The sequence below is a fragment of the Antechinus flavipes genome, chromosome 4 (genome assembly GCF_016432865.1).
Source record: "Antechinus flavipes isolate AdamAnt ecotype Samford, QLD, Australia chromosome 4, AdamAnt_v2, whole genome shotgun sequence".
NCBI lineage: Eukaryota > Metazoa > Chordata > Mammalia > Dasyuromorphia > Dasyuridae > Antechinus > Antechinus flavipes.
The window spans coordinates 28,061,670-28,079,134 of NC_067401.1; the positions used below are offsets into that span (position 1 = coordinate 28,061,670).

Sequence of the window (17,465 nt, forward strand, 5' to 3'; positions counted from 1 at the left end):
GTCTCTGGCCTCCTGGGGTTCAGGGAAAGGGAGAGAGAGAAAGCAGGCTCCCCCTTCCCAGAGCTCGGCCGTGACCCGGGGCACAGGCACGTGGCAGGAAATGGGGCAAGCACGCAACTGTGACGTTTAAAAATTAAGTGAAAGCTAAAAATAAATAAAAAGAAACGAGAGGATTGGACCAGAAAGCTCTGTAGGACCTGCCGGCTTAACCCCTGAATCTACGTCACTTTATCTCCTTGGGGCCGTTTCCCCTTCTGAAGGAGGGAGTTGACCTGGGGGCTTCCAGCTCCAGCTATAGGGTCCCTAGGTCTTCTCCAGGACACCATGTTCTCCTTCTCTCCAACCTTCCTTCTGGTCCATGGACAATGTGTCTAGGTCAATTATGGATTTCTTGGGTCATTATAATCAGGCACATCTTGTTTCTCCAGCTGGATTTGGGGGCCTTTGGGGCTCCAACCACACTGAGTTTTTCTGCGCCCGCTGCGGGCCTGGCCCAGTGCTGGGCACAGAGCGGGCACGCCACAAACAAGAGGAGGCTCACCTGTACGTGTCACCTGATGTGCCCCCCCATCTCCCTCCCACCGCTCCTCCCCCCCACCGCTCCTGCCCCCCTCACCCCACAGACGTCTTCTTCAGCTTGGCACACAGCAGGACGTCCGTGAAGAGGAAAACGTGTCGAAGCTTCCTCGAACTCTCGGCCATCTCCACGAGGAACCCATCCTTCACCAGCTGCCGGGTCTGGTGGGAGACAGCGCCAAGCCAGCCCCGATCAGAGGGGTGCTATGGGGGAGTCTGGGGGGGCGGCTGGGGGAACGGGGTGGGAGGCCAGTGCTGTGACCCTCGTCCCGGGGAAGGGCTGGGATCTTCCTGCCTGAGCCCCCCACAGAAGCCTCCGGGGGCTCTGCATGGAACCAAACCCATCTGCCGGGAATCTTCCCTGCTCTGAGGCTGCTCTCGTTCTAGCTTCACTGCAGGAAGGGCAGATCCCTACTAATGGTGTCCCCCCTTCAGCTCAGACCAGATTCCCAGGAGCTGCCTTTAATACGGATGGACCCCGGCTCCTTCCTGGCCACTCCGGGCCGCCCAAGCACTCGGTTCTCCGCATTCGGCTCCCCGACTCTCTGCCTCCCTCTGCAGCACTTTTTGCCTCCTGGACCCATTATCAGAATTAGAAATGGGTTCTCAGACCCATAATGATTTAACTGTATGGAGGAATACAAAGAGATCCAATTACACTGGCTCCATTATCGATGTATACCATTGATCAACCTTGAAATGTACCATTGATCAGCCACTGAAATACCATTTTCAAGGTCTAGTATTTATTATGCCTTGATAAAGAATTTTTATAAATCCTTCCTTATAAAAGGGTATAAAAAGCCCACGGTCACAGACTCTTGGTTAAGAACCTCTGCTTTAGAGGAGGGATCTCAGCTCCGGGGTGCATCAACACCCCCCCAACCCCAAGGCGGCCTGAAGCATTGGGGGCTCTTGGGCTTTCGCCTGCAATGACCTTGGGGCCGGAGCTCGGCTAGAAGTGGAGCCGTCCATGTCCTGCCACGTTTACGAGGCAGTGGTGAGCAAGCTGGGGCCGGTCCGGGTGGCGTGACCCTGGGCTTGTCACAGTTTCCCTGAGCCTCAGTTTCCTCATCTGTAGAACGGGGACCTGGACTCAGTAGCTCTAGGATCGCAATACTGAGTCATAAAATCAGACCCAAGCCCTCCATTCTCTCAGGAGGGTTGATGCAAGTTTCTAGCACCGGCCAAGCAGGTATCCAGGGAAGGATGTCTCGCTGGGACGCCGGACTGAAGCCAGTTAATACAGGGGGTGAGAAGGGGAAGGCCGAGAATCTGCCATCTGCTACGGGCTGGGCCCTCTGGGAGGGTGCTCACCTCTCCCTTGGGGGTGGTGACTGCAGTCCGGCGGGGGTCAATGTCCTCATTGATGCTGGACAGGAAGTTCTGGGAGATCCGCAGGGCGTCCTGGAGCAACGGGTAGTCGGGATGGTCTACTGGCGTGTGCTTGAGGAGGTCCTGCGGGCAGGATCCGGAGGTGAGAGCTGAAGGCTTCCGGAGGCCACCTCCCCTCCCAGAGACTCCGCTCCAGGACAGCCCCCTCCGAGGGCGAGAGAGCCTCTCTGCCCCCCAGACTCCCCCGGACGGCGTCTCTGTACTGCTGAGGAACAGCGCGGACCACTCCCCCTCCCCCAGCCCCGTTCCCCGTGTCAGGCAGGAAATGGAGAGTGAGGGAGAGAGCTGGGGACACAGGGTGAGGAGTAAATTGCCGTCCTCCTTCTGAGCGAGGGGAGCATTTGGCCGAACGTCAGGCTGGGTGGCCAAGTTATATTTAGGCCCAAGGCCGGTTGGCATGGTTACCCCGGGCCAAGCAGGCGCAGTTGGGGCTGGGGACCCTCCGCCCGGCTCCCCAGATCAGCCATTCTGGACACCACGCAGCCTTTGCGGCTCCGAAGCCTTTCCCCCTTGGACCCGGCTGCCCGCCTCCCTCCACCCCCTCCCACGTCCAGGCCGGTACTCACGTGCAGGACGAGGGTGCTCCGCGTGACACGGTCGATGGGCTTGTAAAGCAGCGCTGGATGGGGAGTTTGGGGGGCAGAGGAAGGAAAGAACACAGGGGAGACATCAGACGCAAGCAGGGACCCCACAATGCTTTGTGCGCGGTGGGACGCCCCTTGTGGCAGGCAGAGGGCAAGGAGCCCCCCTTCCTGAGCTCACACGAGCAGGGATTCTCCCCAGCTCCTCCACCCACGGCCCATTTTCCTCTTGGCCCCAGGAAGTGGCTCACAGATGCCCCTTCTTATTCTGGACCTCCCAGAATCACCGCATCTGAGCTGGAAGGGGTCCCCTAAACAACCCCCATTCCCCCATTCAGTTTTCCAACTCAACAAGCACTAGGCACTCTTATCAAACATTCTGTTAACATTTGTCAAGTGCCCACTCTGTGCCAGTTTCTGTGCTGAGCCCGTAACCCTGAGAGAAGCCATGTGCTTCTGACGGAGACTAAGGGTCTCAAGGAATGGGAAACCCAACCCCTCTGACCCTGCTCAGGGGGAGCTGCCACAAAGCCCTCCCACCAGCAGCTCTGAGAACACATTCGAAGGGCTCAAATCTCCCCCTCTCTTAAAGGCCTGAAAGCAGCCTGCTCAGCCCTCGCCTTCTGTAGCTGATGTTCTGAACCCACGATAGAACTTTAACTCGAGCTCACAGGAGCCCACCTTGTGTGGGAAGCCGACCTCGATGTCTCCCCTGGATCTGGCCTCCCCCCTGTCCAGTCAGCACCAGCCCTTCACACGCTTCAGAGGGCACATTACGGGCCGGCAGGAGGCCGCCCTGCCCACACAGAATGGCTGCTCCATTATGCTTGGCCACCCTCCCCACCCCCTTCTTCCATGCTGCCCAAGGTTAGCCCCTCACGGTCAGGAGTGCCAGCCCCCTGTCCCTACCCTGGGCCCATCTCCTTATAGAGAAGAGCCCGTAGCACTGAGGCTCGCGGAAAGGAGGGAGACACAGCAGGAGGCACAGAGGGGCAGGACTCTCTGGAGAAATGCTTCTGGACTTAGACAAAGGACGGCCTGCAAGGGGGGAAGGAAGGATGCTGGAGGACATCCTGACCCTGAGCCCACCCAAGCCTCTGCCTCAGGCTGGCCACAGCCAATCTGAGCACTCCCCTGTCTCGATGCTCTCTAGATCTGGCTAGCAGACAAAGACGGCCGGGTTTCAGTGGAGGCAGGTGGAGGCGGCAGCTGGTAGCCGAGTGTGCCAGTGTTTCCCAACTACTAATTAAAAACCCATTTCCCTCAAAAAATAGCCGTACCCTTTTCTCTCTCCCTGAGAGGGTCCAACCAATACCGACTCCAGATTTTAGGTCTCTCGAGGCAGAAAAATCTTCTTGGAGAGATAGGAGCCATGGTTCGGATCCTAGACATCTGGATGGTCTCCCCAGGAGTGGCCCGGGGGTCTCAGTTCTGCAGTCTTCAGCCCGGCCCTTTGCCAGCGTCCCCATCCCACGACAAACAGCCCTCGCCATTCGCTAAGCAGAAACTAGCTTCCCTAGCCTCAGATGTAGACGCCCAGCAGACCCCCATGAGAGGCAATCTGTTCCTCACAAGCACAGGTGAAGTTCTCAAGCAGGGTGGCGGGGAGGTCCGGAGAGCCATCGGCAGCCTTCACTTGGCTCCCCTTCCGCCCCTGCCGTCTGTACTTTTGGTTCTGATGTCTATCGGAGAGTCTTTCCTGACAAGGCTTGGGCTGGGCCACGGGGGCTGTAGCAGGTTTGGAGCGCCCAGGCAAGCCGGGCAGAGACAGAAACGGACCGACATGGACTCCAGCAGGACACTGGGCGTCCCATCCCATCCCAGAGACGTAGGGTCACAGACGGGGGCTGGAAGGGACCTTGGGACAAAGAAGTGGAGACTAAGGGGGTGCCCCCAACTGGGGAATGGCTGAACCGATTACGGTCTGTGAGCGAGATGAAAGACGATGGCACTGTGAGAAATCTTGAAAGGGAGGGACAGTCTCAGAGAAACTCACTGGGAACTGAGGCAGAGTGAAAGGCGCAGAGCTGGGAAGGCAATGAGAATGATCGTATAAATCAGTAACAGACAAAAGACCTTGAGAGACTTAAGAACTCTGATCAATACGGTGACCGGCCTCCGGAGACTCATGCTGAAAGACATCACCCAGGGAGACCTGGCTCAAGATCCAAGAGAGGCATGGATCATTGGACACGGCTGGCTGCAGATCTGTTTTGCTTGTCTTTGCATATCTGCTACAAGGGTTTGCCTTTGTTCCCCCTCCCTTCCATGGGGAAGTGGGAAAGTGAATAAATGTTTATTCACTGGAGAAAATGTTTTTCTTCCTTCCTTTCTTCCTTCTTTCCTTTTTTCCTTCCTTCTTCCTTCCTTCCTTTCTTTTCCTTTCTTCCTTTTGCCCTTTTTTGTCTTTTTTCCCTTCCTCTTTTCTTTTCCTTCCTTCTTTCCCTTCTTCCTTCCTTCTTTCTTTCTCTATGTCTTTCCTTCTTTTCTTCTCTCCTTTCTTCCTTCTTTCTTTACTTCTCTACTTCTTTCCTTCTCTCCTTCCCTTTATTCTTTGTACCCTTCCTCCCTTCTTTTCTTACTCTTTCCCTCCCTTCTTTCTTTCCTTCCTTCCTTCCTCCCGCCATTTAGTTGGGGAAACTAAGGCCCAGAGAGAATTTGCCTCAGGTCCCAAGTAAGCTACAGAAGCAGCAGCCTTTCATCACACTAACCTGTCTCTGGCAGATACCAGGATAGAAAGGAGAGGAGAGCTAGGAGGGGTAATAGGAGACCCAGGTCAGAGGGAACTGCCCTCCCATCCCAGGTCCAGGGAATGCTGATGCTGCACTTTCAAGCCTTGGGTCCCAGGGGGAAGAGGTTTTTGACTAATCCTGCTGGCTTTCAGTTGCTAGAGAGACATCTGCACAGTGAAGGGTCTGGTTTCAGAGGGTTATTAATACTACTGCTGCTCCCCTCTAGAGACTGCTGGGCTTGAAAGACCAATGAACCAAGACCCAAAATTTTTAATTCACGCCTGGGGGAGGGATGGGGTCAGACCCAAACCACAGCAGCTGTGCTGTGGGCACATTAAGGAGCCCAAGCAGTTATGGGGAAGACAGCAAGGAGAGAAGGACCAGCTGCCTGGTTCTCGGGACACCAGCAGACACGAGGTACGCTGTGAGTATACCGTTAATGGTCTCCCGTCCATTCTCCAGAGCAAATACAGGTCCCTTTTAGAGCTCAACGCCTTCCCCAGGAGAGGTAAGAATGACCCTGTTCTCTGCAATTCCAGCCTCTCCACATGTTCTGGGGAAACCAACCTTCCTTCTACACATGGTTCGTTCCACTTATCCCACTTGCAAATCAAGAGATCTGCATGAGACTCCCATTTCCCAGGATAACTCGTGCACCATGCTACCATCCCCTGCCTCCCTTCCCTCTTCAATCTTTCTGCCCCTTCCTCCTTTCAGGAAGCCTTTCCAGAATGGACAGGAACAGGCCAGTCAGACAGCCAGAAGACCATTCATCCTTTCTGCAAAGGGAGACTAAAAAGCCAAAAAGACAGAACGGGCTCCATTCATCACTGTTGGGTCTCTTTCAGCCAATCATTAAGGGAAGGATCCATCTGGCACTTGCCCATGAATCTCTCCCAGGGAACCAACTTAGTAAAATCCACCAGTGAGAAGAACCTGGAAATACCACTACCATCCATCCACCCAACTAACACACTTCCTTTGGGGCATCGTTTCATTAAGCTGACAACTAATAAACATTTATTAAACACCTACTGAGTGCACAGCACTGTGACAGGCACTGAGAGAAATTCAAAATTTAGATGAGACAGAGAACATGCCTTTATTATCTTCCTCCCCCACCCTTCCTCTGAATTTCTATTTCTATTAAGGGTACCGCCATCTTCCTTGTCATCCAGATTCACAACTTAAGAATCATGGTTACTCTTCCACATAGTTTGTATCCAATCAGTCGGCGAGTCTTGTGATTTACACATTAATCAGCTATCAAGCAATAATTAAGCACTAGCTGTGTGCCAGCATGTGCTAAGTGACTGGGGATACTAGCAAAGGATGGAAAATGAACCTTTCCAATTGGTACAGTGAGAACCGTCTTGGCTCTAGAGTTGGAGGAAAGGGATGCAAGTCCTGCCTCTGTGACCTAGGATAAGACCAAACTTTCCCAACTAACTAACTTCCTAATTAACTAAACTCAGTTTCCTCCTCTGAGGTCCCTTCCAAGTTCTAGGTCTCTGACCTGGCAGCCAAATTTAGGCCCTCACCTGGACCAATGGAGTACCTCGTCTCCCATCTATGGCTTTTCCAGTCTATCCTTCACACAACTATCAAAGTGACAGTTCCCGCTGTGTCAATTCCTAGTTCAATAATTTCCAGTAGCTCCCTATTACCTCAATGATCACTAGCCCATCACTAGTAAGACTCCTGCCTGTCTCTACAGCCTTGTGATATGGGACTCCCCTCCCCTCACTCTTTGTTCAGCCTACAGTCCATTCGATGATGTATCTCCCATCTTATCTTTGCACAGTCCACCCTCCAAGCTTGGAGCATTTTCTTTTCAAATCTACTTCCCAGAATGCCCAATTCTTTTCAAAGCTCTATTCATATGCTGCTTCCCAGATGGAACTTTTCCTGACCTCCTCTCACCCTGCACCCCAACAATGACCTTCTATTTATTTTGGATATACACAGATCACTTGGTCTTCTCAGCTGACCATAAGCTCCTCGAGGGCTCAAATGCTTTCCCATTAATCTCTGCAGCCCCAATGCCCAGCACATAGCAGGTGTACATAATAAAACCCTTGCTGATGGACGGGCCAGTAAAAGAAGGGATTGAGACCCCAGGAGAGACGACTTCATGTGGAGAGTCACAGAGCAAAGTCCTCTGTGGGTTCAGAGAGAGGAGTGAGGCTTAGACTCGGGGATGAGGGAGGGAAGCCCCTTAGAGTCACAGAGGCACAGAACCTGGTGCCATTACCCAAATCCCAGCCCAGTCTCTGACCTGAAACGAAAGGGAATGCTACGAGGTCAAGGGGGAAGTTCTGAAACTTCAGGCCTTACTCTGGCCAACAATCCTTGCCCTTTGTCAGTGGGAAGGAAGAAAATTAGGGAAATACAAGATTGGGGTTTGGTCCCCAGACTCAGCCACTGCTGAGGGGCAGACTGAGTGGGGGCAAATCCCAAGAGTGCCCAACTTCTGTGCCAAATACAGCACTTCCCACGGGGCCATGGACCCGAGCACTTTTGCCTGTGAGAATGGGAGGACAGGGCATAGAGTGGACTTCCTAGAGGACCCCAGAGAGCTGGGAATGACCTCAAAGGCACTCTGGGCCATCTCCCTCATTCTGGACACAAAGTCCAAGGTGGGGAAGCTATTAGTCTCAGGCCATTAGAGAAGATGCAGAGCCAGGATCTGAACCCAGGACTTTGGACACCAAATCTAATGTTCTTTCCCCGGGAGTCAGGGAATGAATTTGGCTCTTTGAGCCTGGAGACAATGAGTGACTCTTCTTCCACTATAGGACTTACTGTCCCAAGTCCTTCTCTCCTAGCTGGAGAAGAGCAGTATGGGCTTGGCAAGGTCCCTGCTGAAATGACTGATGCCATGGGGATGGTGCAGACCGCACTCAAAGCCCCTGAAAGGCTTATGGGTAAAGGGACATAAATCCCACCACTTGCTCCAACAAATATCCTCAGTGTCTGTCTCTCTTTCTGTCTTTCCCTCCCTCTCCTCCTGCTTCTCTTTCCTCCCTCCCTCTCTCTCTGTTTCTCCCTCCCTCCTTCCCCCTCTGCCTCCCTCCATGTTTCTCTCTGTCTCCTCTCCCCTCCCTCTTTTCTTCTCTCCCTCACTACCCTCCTGCCTCAACCCTCAAGACAATGAATGTAATTCTGGGTTCCCAGGGACTTGTGGGACAAACGAAGAGAAAGGGGATACTGGAGAAATGGAGGGCATGAGGAGGGAGGGTTCCTTGAGGAAGCCCTGGATCGGGAAGAGCTAAGTCCAAAACCGCTCCTATGACGCTGGACAAACCACTGGTTACTGAATGCCTCAGTTTCCCATTTTGTAAAATGGGGGCGTTTGGATTCCGAGTCCCTTTGGGCTCTTGCTCCAGGATCCTGTGACCCCCAGCCCTCAGCTTCCTCAGTCGCCCCCAACAGATTGGCTGTTATAAGACAGCACAAAGAAAGAAGCCCACGACCGGAGCCGGCTCTGCCCTCCTCCCCAGCGGCCAGACTGTGCCCAAGGCACTTCTAGGTTCGGAGAGCATGGCACGCCAGCTGCCAGGAGCACCCGCCTCCTCCAGGTGAGGGTCTCTCCATTGTGCAGGACACGCTCCCCACCCCTGTCCTGCCCCCCCCAAGACCTCCAGCTTCTCTCGGAGCCTCTGGGAGGCCACCCCACTCTCTGCCCCCTCCCCGTGCTGTCATTCCGAGGAGAGAAGCCAGCCCAAGGCACCATGTGGGCTCCCCGTGCACACAATACCCTGGCAGCCCAGCCTTTCTTCTCCTGGGAAACAAAGAAGCTTCCAACTTCCCTCTCCCGAAGCCCATGGCACACGCCCCTCCGGCCCGGGGTCCCCGGCCTCGGGCCCCCCGACCCCGCTCCGACCCTCCCGCTGCCTCTCTCCGGCCCACGGGTCCCCGGTCCGGCGCCAGGTCCCGCTTTTTCCTCTGTGTCCCTCACAGCCGCTTCTGAAAGTTGCCCCGAATCCCGTCCGAGCCTCCCCTTCCTTCCAGACCCCGGGACGGGAGCAGGGCACCTCAGTGGCTCCGGGGCCGCCGGCGGCTCCCTGCCTGCTGTGGGGGGCGGGTGCCGGGGAGACGCACCGCTCCGGACGCCCCCAGCCCAGCCCTCCGTCCCCGCGGCGGGGCCGCCCCATCACAGCCCACCCCCGCCGGCAGCGGGCTCCGAGCGGCGGCCGGAGTTACCGTAGGTGCAGTTACAGCACAGCCGGATGATGAGGAGGATTTCCATGGCCGCCTTTTCCGCAGGGCGCCCCAACAGCCATGTCTCCCCGCTGGCCGGCCCCGTCAGTGGGCGAGCCGCCCGCTCCCCTCCGCCGCCCGCCGGGCACAGCGGCGGCTCCGGCCGCACAGCCTCCGGAGCCTGACCGCCGCCGCCGCCGCCGAGCAGGCGAGTGAGCGCAGGGGAGCCGGCGGAGAAGGGGGAGGGGAGATGGAAATGAAGGGCTGGGGAGGGGGAGGGGGGAGCCGGAGGGAGCCGGGGCCGTCATTGACATCCCGAGAAGCGGGAGCACGCCGGCCCATTCGCACAAGTGGGAGCGCGTGTGCGCGCACACACCCCCCAGAAGCACCCACACGCCCCGAGCACGCTCGGCAGCACGTGGGCTCGGCCCAGACAAAGAACCGAACCACTCCCCCTTCCCCCAAGTACCTTCCATGGTGATGGACGTGTGGCTGTCCTTGGAGTCCTTGGGGGCTTTGACTTTGAGCTCCTGTGGAGGAAAGAGAGACTGGCTGACCAACGCCCTCTCCCACTCCCGCTACCCCTTCCCCCTCTGCGCCCCCCCCCCCCGGGCAATTGTTTAATGGTCTGGGTGAAAACGTTTTAATCGTGGCTTTTCTTTTAAAGCCTTCACTTAGTCTACGCAGCTGGGTCCGGAGGCAAATCTGACTCCATCCCACAGCCTGGGCCAGCGGGGAGGCCCCTTTGAGTCCCAAACAAGGGAGGTGGGGCAGGGATCTCTCTCTCAGTTCGTGAGCCTCCGAAGTTTCCCCTTCCGAACTTCAATCTCCGAACCTCAATCTCCTCATCTGTATAATGGACCACCTTCCGTTCCAGATCCCTGAGCCTAAGTCCCCACTGGGGTGTGGAGGTGTGAACCTAGATCCTCCAAAGCAAAATCCTGGCTGGTCCTGAAATTGTGGGAACGGAAGGGAGTCCAGAGGCCACTAGTTCAGTTCTCTTAAAGAAGTGTCTGGGACCAGACCTGAATTCAGGGCTGGTGCTCTAACCACTGCCCTGTCTAGCAAACCGTCGGTCCCCCCCCCCCATGTCCTTTCTTTACAGAACAGGAAACGAAGGGGAGGGGAAGAGATTTGCCCAATGAACCCCGGTGTCACACTGAGTGCCCAGGGAAATGCCAGCCGTAAGTCTTAGAGGACCACATCGGTGGGGGGGCTGCCCCGACAGAAGAAATCACAGATCCCCGAGATACCGAAGAATTCTTTTGGAAACAAGAAGCGAAGCAAGAAAGGCAACAGAAAACAGTGGTCGGATCGGGGGTGAACAGGTGCCCTTTAAAAATATGGTTTTCCCCCAGAGTCCAAAGCAACCAAAAATGGACGCTGGCAACCAGGACCTCTAAAACTGAGGAAAACTCCGAGCTTGGGGACGCAATGAGTCGGGTCAGAAAGGCCTTTCCTAAGGGAGACTCTGAGCAGGGGCAGCTCCATCGCTACCACACAAGTCTTGATACTTTTAACCCAGAGTTCACTCTCAGGACAGACTCATTCCGTTCCAGTGAAATTCCTGCTTCTCTTCCTCCCTCCAGGGGCCAAGAAATAAAAGAGAGCAGAGCTTCGGAGCTGGAAATGCCCGTGGAGGCCGTCTTTATCCAGCAGCTCCTACAGAGGTCAAGGCTCTCGCCCCGGATCACAGAGGTCAGAGGAGCATGGACTGAAGGTCCTTAGAGGCTATAAATCTGATGCAAATCCTTCAATGTTCTTTAACTGAGCGAGGTCCAGGAAAGTTACCCCGATCCCTGAGGTAAGGGGGACTGGGGGTTCATGGCCCATTATGCACAGGTTCTAGATGTGGTTTGGGGATCCGGGATGGATGGACCAGAAGTTCAGAGACCTGGGTTCAAATACTGCCTCTGCTTTGCTTGTACTGACTGGGTGATCAGGGGCAAGTGACCCTAAGAGCAAGGAAGCTCTTACTTGCTTCCAGGGCTAACTATAATCCCATCTTATCCCCCATGGCATTTAACATCCTGGCTTTCCCCTACTCTTATTGCTCACCTCAAACAGACTTCATTGTGAGGAAAGTATTATAATTTATAAGCTTTAGGATCACAGATTTAGGACCAGAAGGGACCTTATAATTCATCTTCAAGAACACTTTTATTTTTACAGAATAGGAAACTGAGGCACAGGGAGGTTGATCCATAGAAGTGCGATTCAAACTTGGATCCTGTAACGCCTAGTTCAGTTCTCATTCCATCACACTGAAAGTGCCGGAGAAAGGAGCTTGCTGACTATCTGAGGATGATGATGGGCAGCCTGAGGGGAGGGCGGGAGGCCGGAGCAGCTCTCACCTTGCAGATGCTGGGCAAGCTGACCCTGTGGGGCTCCGTGCTGGGGAAGATTGCAGGGCCCGCCTATCTGATCGAAATCCCCTTTGTCAGCCTTTGTGGCTGTCACAGAGCACCGGGCTCTGCAGCCCTCAGCTCGAGCCCTCAAGGATGATGGACTGTCTGAAATTAGAGCTGAAAGGTGATCCCTGAGTATTAGTGGATGAAGGCCTAAAATTTGGGCTGAGGAGAGGGACAGGTGGAGAGGGAAAGGACAAAGGGTCAGGGCATCAAGCGCTTCCCTCAGCATCTTTCGAGAGCACTGGAAGCGGCCCTGAGGGACAAAGCCAGCCCAGGATCCGTGAAGCTCTGGCCAGCTACTGAAACATTCCCCACTGAGGGGAGGGGAGACGAGGGTTGTAGGGACTCGCTCTTCTAGCTCCAAGCTGTTTCTAGAGAGAAAGAGAGACTAGCAACGTCGTTTCTCTAGAAAAGCAGGAACTCAGACTGCCTTCCCTGGGGCTCTACCCTCTCAGAGTCCCTGGAGAATGATCATTCCCAGCAGCCTCAGCCTCGAAGTATGAAATCACTCCGACAGCCCAGGAGAAGAGCCTAATTACAGTAATTAAGTGGCAGAGCAGAGCAGAAAGCACCAATGAGTCAGGGAGAGGGGACTGTCGCCACATGGCTACCCCTGGCGGGCAGCCCTCAGGCCCAAGCTTGGCCTTGGGAACGGATGTGTGGGTGTGCCAGTGTAATTGGCAACCGGGGGGCCCTGGGCATTAAAATGAGGGCCCCCACTTCCCAAGGAAGGCAGGAGGGGGTCCCAAAACTACAGGACAAATTTAGAGAGAGGGAGAGGATCCTCCTCGCCTTTTAGAGAGGAAAAACTCAGTCCGGGGGGTTTGCTCAAGGTTACACAGGGATTTGGACCCAGATGACATTGTGGGTCCCTAGTGACATTGTGTCAGCTCTTATGGATACCACTCAAAAAGGGGTCCCTGGGCATATGTGGGAAGGCCCCAGCAGGGAAAATACAGAATATGGAATTATGGACTTGGAGGAGACCCTGGAAGGTACAAAGGCAATCTTAATTAGGATACTGACTTGCCCAGGATCTCACAGCTGCTTAAGAGTCAAAGGCAAGATCTGAGCCTTGCCTCTCCCGCCCTAAAGTCACTGCCTTTTGGAACCAAGAACTCCAAAGGACTTTCAGCTCCCATTAGCTGTAAACTCGGGAAGGTCGTTTGGTCCTTCTGTCCCTCAGATCCCTCACCTATAAAAACGAGCAAAGGGTCCCACAGACTGTAAAGCTCAATGTGATGCTCCCTGGGAAAGCGAGCACTTATCTCACCAACTTGTCTGATTCAAAGAGAAATAAAGGGACAAATTCTGCTCTTCCAAGCTGTAAAATCATCCTGCGGGAGCAGCACCGGCCCCGGTGATCTTGAGGTCACTAACCCCAAGCTTTGGACTCATAGGCTATAAAAGTGGAATGTTATCAGACCGGGAGGCGTCCTGCAGACCTCCTACTATCTCAGGTAGCCTGTCTGGGCCTGGGTTATTGAAGATGCTGATAGAATGCATAAAGTGCACTGCAATCAGAGACCCTGGGGTCAAATACTACCCCGGACACTACTGACGGGACTCGCTTCGTTTCCTGAGGCTCAGGAATATAAGGAGGTTGGAGCAGACGGTTGCTAGGGTCTCTTCCAACTCTAGAATTATGATCCCTAGTTACCTTTCCCCAATGGCTCCATTCTGAACTTCACCCTCCTGATCTCCCTTTCCCAAGCGGCCTTGCCATCTGCCCTGCAGCTTGGCCCTCTCTGGGTGTTGTCTCTCCGAACGTGGCTGAGTCACTTTTCTATTTCTGTTCCTAGCCCCCAACACTGTGCTTGGTTTGTCCTGAGCGTTCCATCCTTGCTTTCCCATCCCAGCCCAGGGCCCTTTCTGGATCGCGAGGCAGAGGAAGGCCTGAGTGTGGGTCCCAGCTCATTTTGGGATCTCGGAGGAACCACTAACCAGGCAACTCTGATTCTGTCCAGATTTTGAGAGTGGCCATTTCCCAAGTCAGTCAGATTCCCCAGCAGGGTTCTGGACTCGAGGATTTTCTGTTCTCTTTAAAGGAGATTTCACAGAATTCTAGAAGAGCTGGAGAGGACCCTAGAGTTCATCTAGTCACAAGATCTCTCTCTGTCTCTGTCTTTCTCTCTGTCTCTGTCTCGGTCTCTCTCCGTTTCTGTTTCTCTGTTGGAAGGAACAATCTGGCCCAACCCGGCCCAACCCACTGTTTTACACATGAGGAAACTGAGGTCAGAGAGATTCCGGGACACAACCAGGGTCACTTGGCAAATTAAGTATCACAGGCAAAATCTGAATTTCGGAAGGCCTCGGGAGCCATCCACCCCATCATCGTTCAGAGCTGGGGAATGGCTTCCCGGGGGTCACATGATGAGTCAGAGGCAGGTGCTTCCTAATCTGAACCAAAAAAGTAAAATGTGGGGGGCAGGGGGGGGGCGGAAATCAAGAAAACCAACAATCCCCAATTAAGGAGCACGTGCAGGTGTAGGAGAGGGCGGGGCAGTGAGCGCCAGCCAATCCCAGGGGCGCTTCTACTAATCAGGGAGGAAAGCGCCTGGGCCGGAGCTGTCCAGAGACAGCCCCCAGCGGGAGAGAAGCCGCTCACCTCGGAGATCTTCTGGAACTGGTTGTTGGACTGGCTGCACTTCTCGGCCGTCTCCAGGGCGATCTTGTAGTTGTCCACAAAGGCTTTGTACACGCCGAGCTGGCTGGCCTGCGGAGACCGAGAGGGGCGGGGGAGGAGAGGGAGAGGGATGAATGAATGATTAATCACAACACCTGGAGGGCCGGGAATAGCCGAGATACTCCGGCGCTCGGGAAGGTGAGGGGGGTGGGGGGTGTGCTGCAGTGGGGAAGGGATGCAGGCTGCATCCCTCTGAGTGAGATTCAGGGTTTCCATGGAAACCAGCTCACCCCCTAAGGGTTAACAAGGGGGCACTGGGGGCAGGACAGTGCCGGCTCAAGCACGCGGAGAAATTCAAGCCATCACAGCATCCACCTTCCCCCCTTTTTAAAAAGCATCAAAGGTCTTGTTGGGTTTGAAATCCCTGTACGCTTTTCACGAAGCTTTCAGAGCTTAGCATCATCCCTGAGAGAAAGCAAGGGAGGGCAGAAGGGAGGAGAGAGAAAGAGGGAAGAGAGGGAGAGAAGAGAGAGAGGGGAGGAAGAGGAAAAAGAGACAGGCAGGAACAGAGACAGAAAGAGAAAGAAAGAGAGAAAAAGAGAAGGGGGAGGGGGAGAGGGAGAGAGAAAGAAAGAGACAAAGAAAAAGAGCCATTTTTGCTTTTCACGAAGCTTTCAGAGCTTAGCATCATCCCTGAGAGAAAGCAAGGAGGGAGAGAGAGGGAGGGAGGGAGAGAGGGAGAGAGAGAGAAGAAGAAGAAGAAGGAAGAGGAGGAGGAGGAGGAGGAGGAGGAGGGAGAGGGAAAGAGACAGACAGAAACAGAGACAGAAAAAGAGACAGAGAGAGAAAGACAAAGGGGGGAAGAGGGGAAGAGAGAGAGGGGAGGAAGGGGGAGAGAGAAAGAGACAGAGAGAGAAAGGGAGAGGGAAAGTGTGTGTGTGTGTGTGTGTGTGTGTGTGTGTGTGTGTGTGTGTGTGTGTGTGTGTGTGTGTGTGTAGCAGCCCCTTTGCCCCGGGCTCCCCCCTGTCCCACACTCCATCCCCGCACTCTCCCTCCTCACAGGGACAAGGCAGAGAGCAGGTTAGCCACCAAAGCCCAGCAAACAAAGAGCCCAGAGCCTGCTGGGAGCCCCTGAAGGGAGCAGAGAACCTGGAGCAGGGTCCGTTTGCCTTGTCCCGGCTCATCTGAATAAAGTCCTGTTCTTTCGGACAAGGCAAACACAGAATGCGCCGGAATGTTATCACAAGGATCTTCTCCCTCCCCTCTCCCTCTGAAAAGATCCACTTTTGTTCATTGTAGGGGGAATATTTTTTAATGTTACAGAAAACAAACTCCTTAGAGGAAGGTCCTTTGACTTTGAATCCACCATACATAGGAAGTGGAGAGTGTACTCGGTGCTTTCCTCTGGATGGGGAACTCCCAGATGAGGAAGGTCCTCCACCGATGCAGCTCGGAGCCTCTTCTACAACTGGCAGAGCTGCCTGGGTCCCTGAGAGGCTCAAGAACTTGTCCTGCGCGTGAGAGCCCGGACCCCACAGGCTTGCTCTCCTGGTCCCGAGGCGGGCTCCCCCTCCCTGACTGCCCAGGGCTCCTGCTCCCTCGTGCCTCCTGTGGGATCCGAAGCAGGGCGGGGGCTACAGGTCTAGAGCCAGAAGAACCTCAGAGACCACCACACCCAACCCTCTCCTCCTCAGGGGGTCCCACAGGCCGTAAGTGGCAGGGAGCCAGGATTCGAATCAGGGCCCTCAGACAACCTGCTTTCCCACTGCATCCCTAGCGCTTAGCCCAGAATCTAGCACTTAGTAAGTGCTTAATAAATAAATGCTTATTGATTGTCTGATTGCAGACATCAGGCGCTAGGAATGAACTAGGGATGGGGGAGAGGAGGGAGCCAGCTTCAGAGGGAGAGAAGAGCTGTGAAGTGCCCTCAATTCCTGGGCCTAAGGGGTTCGGAGCTGGGGGAGGTAGCGGGGGGCGGGGGGGAGGAGCTGGGCTGGGGCTGGCCTCCAAGTGCGCCAAGCTCCCTGAGATTCGGCCCAATCCACCCAACGCTGACACTTCTATTCTCTTCAGGGGTGATGGATGAATGGATGTGGAGGGCAGGGACACAGTCAGAGGCAGCTCGGCCAGCCAGGTGCCCCCCGTGGAACATGGCTTCTGTGAGGCGGGAATTCATGGCTTGAGTCATGGACCCCACTGGCAGTGTGGGTAAAGCCGGAGGGCCCTTCCTAAGGATATCGGGGTGTTTTCAGGACGTCCAATTCTTTGTCTTGGCAAAGATACTGGAATGGCTTGGACTTCCTTCTCCAGCTCATTTTACTGATGAGGAAACTGAAGGAAAGAGGGTGAAGGGACTTGCTCGGGATCACACTGCTAAGAAGTGTCTGAGGCTGGATGTCAGCTCCGTCCTTCCTGACTCCAGTCCCAGCAATCTCTGCTGAGCCCTTTAGCAGCCCCGGAACAATTTTTTCCCCCTAAAATAATACTTTTTAAATGCAAAAAATCCGTGTTATTGTGGCCATATCCTTACCTCTCTCTGTCACTATATCATTGCCTCTCCAAAGACCCCAAGACTTTAGGATTTTAAAGTCCAGACCCCATTACATCACTCTCCTAACTCAATGTATTCCTCCCCAAAAAGAGGCTCTTCTACTTGGTTCTGAAAGCTTTTCATGCCCCATCCCATCTTTCCGGCCCTGCTGGACATGAAAGCCTCTCCTGCCCTTCCCACAACGGCCCAGCTCTCGTCTCCCAGCCTTGGCGCTGACCGTCGCCCGCACCTGGAACACGCTCTGGCCTTCCCGTGGCCTCTCTCCCGCTAAGGCTCAGCTGCAAAATTCTCAAAAATGAATGCTAAAAATAAATAAATAATAAACTGGGGCAGGAGGGGGGAGAGATGCAGCTGAGGCACATCTTTGGCAAAAAGCCTTTTGTGATCTCC

At 54.7% G+C, this 17,465-nt stretch overlaps 1 protein-coding gene across 4 annotated transcripts in view; it reads right to left on the bottom strand.

Annotated features, from left to right (window-relative positions):
* Positions 1 to 17,465, bottom strand: part of ABR (ABR activator of RhoGEF and GTPase) — a 283,141-nt gene that overhangs the window by 76,744 nt on the left and 188,932 nt on the right. For all 4 annotated transcript variants that reach the window (XM_051992220.1, XM_051992223.1, XM_051992221.1 and 1 more), the window contains 5 exons: positions 14,507 to 14,614; positions 9,957 to 10,017; positions 2,538 to 2,590; positions 1,894 to 2,034; positions 617 to 738 (listed from right to left, as the gene is read on the bottom strand). In XM_051992220.1, the coding sequence (XP_051848180.1) occupies positions 617 to 738; positions 1,894 to 2,034; positions 2,538 to 2,590; positions 9,957 to 10,017; positions 14,507 to 14,614 (485 nt within the window). The remainder of the gene's footprint in view (positions 1 to 616; positions 739 to 1,893; positions 2,035 to 2,537; positions 2,591 to 9,956; positions 10,018 to 14,506; positions 14,615 to 17,465) is intronic.